The sequence below is a fragment of the Arachis ipaensis genome, chromosome B06 (assembly GCF_000816755.2).
Source record: "Arachis ipaensis cultivar K30076 chromosome B06, Araip1.1, whole genome shotgun sequence".
Lineage (NCBI taxonomy): Eukaryota > Viridiplantae > Streptophyta > Magnoliopsida > Fabales > Fabaceae > Arachis > Arachis ipaensis.
The window spans coordinates 137,120,323-137,123,781 of record NC_029790.2 but is presented as its reverse complement, the minus strand read 5'-3'; the positions used below and the strand labels follow the sequence as shown (position 1 = coordinate 137,123,781).

The 3,459-nt window shown below is 26.7% G+C and overlaps 1 protein-coding gene across 1 annotated transcript in view; it reads left to right on the top strand.

Annotated features, from left to right (window-relative positions):
• LOC107648590 (jasmonate O-methyltransferase) overlaps nucleotides 1-3,239 on the top strand; it is a 5,679-nt gene extending 2,440 nt beyond the window's left edge. The window contains exons 3-4 of the mRNA XM_016352401.2: nucleotides 2,287-2,553; nucleotides 2,821-3,239. Coding sequence (XP_016207887.1) covers nucleotides 2,287-2,553; nucleotides 2,821-3,183 — 630 coding nt within the window. The 3' untranslated portion in view covers nucleotides 3,184-3,239. The remainder of the gene's footprint in view (nucleotides 1-2,286; nucleotides 2,554-2,820) is intronic.

The following is a 3,459-nucleotide window of genomic DNA, read 5'->3' as shown; positions in this document are numbered from 1 at the left end:
TATTTAATGCAATTCAAAAATTTTTAGAATAAAATTAAACAAAATAAAATTTAAAAATATTTTTAAAATTTTAAGAACAAAAAATATAATTTACTCTTTTCATAAGAATTTTATGAGGCCATCCAATTAAATTCATTCATTTAGATGAATTTTTAAACAATAAATTTAAAAATCAGTTACTTTTATCAATGTGTTAATACATACATTAACCATATATGAAAATCAAATTCAACTAAAAATACTAAAAGAAAAAGAAAAGAAAATTATAGCATATTTTGATTACTTCTTTCTTTATGGGCCTTATCTTGTGGGTTTTCTGCACAATGAATGTGTGGCTATCAAACTGCCGCAGTATGTCCTTATATTATTATTTGAATCATGAATAAAATGTGATATAATTTATTATAAACATGTGGATTGGAATACCTTATTCCGTTATTAACTATCCATATCTAAAGATATTGTTATATTTATTTCATGAAATATCTTTCTTCAAAACCTATATTATTAGGTAAATAATTATATATTTAATAATGTGAATTTTAATATATACAGAACATTATTATTCACGATTCTAAATATTTAGAAAAGGACAGTCTCTTTATTATTCTTTATTTAATTAATAACTAACTAATTACTAAATCCTTTGATATATATCAATTGGATACTAAGTTTCTTAAATATTATTATTAGAGGGAGATTTCTTTTTAACTATATATATTATTCACTTCTTGGTCATAAGACATCTAAACATTCTCCATTTTAGTTAAATGAGTGAGTAATGTTACTTTATTTTATTCAATACCCACTTTAACGTGCGTTTTGTATAAAAGTTTAGTGCATGTGTCTTTGACATTATTATTGCATCATTTCTAGTGATTCAATTAATGGGGAATTTGTTAGGAACAATAATATTCGCAGAAATATTACTAGACAATGATATATCAATAATTGTATCATTATCATTATCCTGATCTTCGTCATCATTATCATTATTTTTATTTTGTGTCATTGAGTAGTATGAATAATATATTAATTAGTCTCAACTTAAATAATGTTGTTAAAGGATAACACAGTAATAATTTAGATAGTCCCAATCAAAATAATAAAAGAAAAAATTCTAACACAAAAAAATCTTATATCCTACACTATTTAAGTTGTGATGTTAATAGTTTGATAAATAAAAAAAAAATAGTAAAAATTAAGAGAAAAAAAAAAAATTGGCAATTCATAAGTTTTTAATTCGATTTACAACTTGTTGCTCTCCACGCTCACCGCACCATAAAAAAAATCTCGTGTCTTAATCTATTCAAGCTGCGATGTTAGGAGAAAGAGTGAAAGTTGAGAGAGAAAAAAATTGGTTCTTCTCATTTTGAAAATTTCAAATTAATGAAAACAGAAAACTAAAAATTATTTTTTGGTTAACTTTATGTACTCCTACTATAATTAATTACCATCAATATTAAATTAATAAAAAAATAATCTAGATAACACTTACCTCAAAATTAATTATATAGGGTCAACGACTTGGTCCAGAACAATTGGCTCCATATATATATTAGTATTAATTGATACATTTCTGGTTCTTCTTCATTTAAGTAATAAACAATAGTAGCAATTTTTTCTAGCATCTTGATAGAAAATTTTCTTTAATAAAACACCACAGTACATACATATAGAATGTGATTTGGTCCCAAACAGCAGTGAGCACCAAAAAAATTGAAAATCAACATAATTGGCCTGCAAAAATTAGGTCCCATTTTGTTATAACGTACAAGGACATAAATTTATATATACGAAGACAAATTAAACCTAGAAAGATGAGGGGGCATTTTCATTTCTGGACTATTTTTCTAATACATAAGTCAATGAAAAGACTTTTATACCGAATTATAGAATCAGCTTAACCAGACATATAAAGGAAATGAAGGGGAATATTGGATTTTTTATTCATTTAAAAATATTGTCTAAATTTTTCATTAAAAGAAAAGCAGTAGTGGTCATTGGATAACTATATATTAATATACCTTACAATAAATTAACGGTGAAACTCAATTACAGTTAACTTTTCATGTGAAGTTGATAGATTTAATTAAATTGTCATTTACCGACTCTTAACTATCAACTTCACATAAAATTATTGTATTTGAATTACCACCTAAATAAATATTAGCTTTAACTTTCTTTTTTTTTTGTGTGTTATTGAAGATATGACAAGTAGACAAAATAAATAATTAATTATTGTTATTATATTAATGATGAAGGTGTAATAATTAATTGATGCAGGTTCCTGGTGACATATTAGAAGGAAGGGCTTTGAACAAGGGGAAGTTATACATATCAAAGAGCAGTCCACAAAGTGTTTTAAATGCTTATTCCATGCAATTCAAGAATGATTTCTTAAATTTCATGGAAATAAGATCTCAAGAGTTGGTAGCTGGTGGGTGCATGGTGTTGTCCTTCCTTGGTAGAAACTCATTGGACCCAGCTGAACCCCATGCTTGTTATCAATGGGAACTCTTGGCACAAGTCCTCATGGCCATGGTTTCTGAGGTACATACACGTTTTTAGTACCTTCAACAACATGCATTCATATTGTTTAGTTTGCAATTTGCACAACTATATATATGGTTGTCATATTTAAAAAAAAATATATTTAGTGGTAAATTTAATTAAAACAAAATTAATTTTAATATACTCATATTGTAAAGAATTTTACATCATCATTCAATTAAATTTATGTGTTTAGATGATTTTTTAAGTAATAAAAAATATAAAAATTAATTATTTTTACGGACGTGATAATACATATGTTGGCAGGGTCTAGTTGAAGAGGAAAAGGTGGACTCATTTGATGCTCCATACTATGCTCCATGCATGGAGGAAATAAAATGGGTGCTTCAAAAGGAAGGATCATTCATATTAGAAAGCTGTGAAGCCTATGAAATTGATTGGGATGGTGGAGTTGAATTCCATAGTGACTCTTTTAAAGTGCTATCATGTGGAGAGAGAGTATCAAGGACCATTAGGGCAGTGGTTGAATCCATGCTTGAATCCCATTTTGGGAGTCACATAATGGATGAACTTTTTCTTAGGTATAGTGAGCTTGTGGAGCATCATTTGTCTAATAATAGGACCAAATACATCAATTTGGTCCTTTCACTTGTCAAGAAAGGATGGTAAGAAATAACAGCACATATATAGTATACTCTTACAAATCTAATTCTAGCTTTCTATTAGAATTTTTTTATAAGTGACGATTTTTTTAACGAATGTTCGTAAATTAGCGATAAATATTATTATTAGTGATAGAATTTTTGACGAATAATCGACGATAAAAATGACGTCGCTAATAGTTAGTGACAATATTTTATATCTGTCACTAATTAGTAATTAAAGTTAGCGATAAATATTTACCATATCTTTTCCTAACTCGTTTCGAAAAACAAAGTTTTTTAA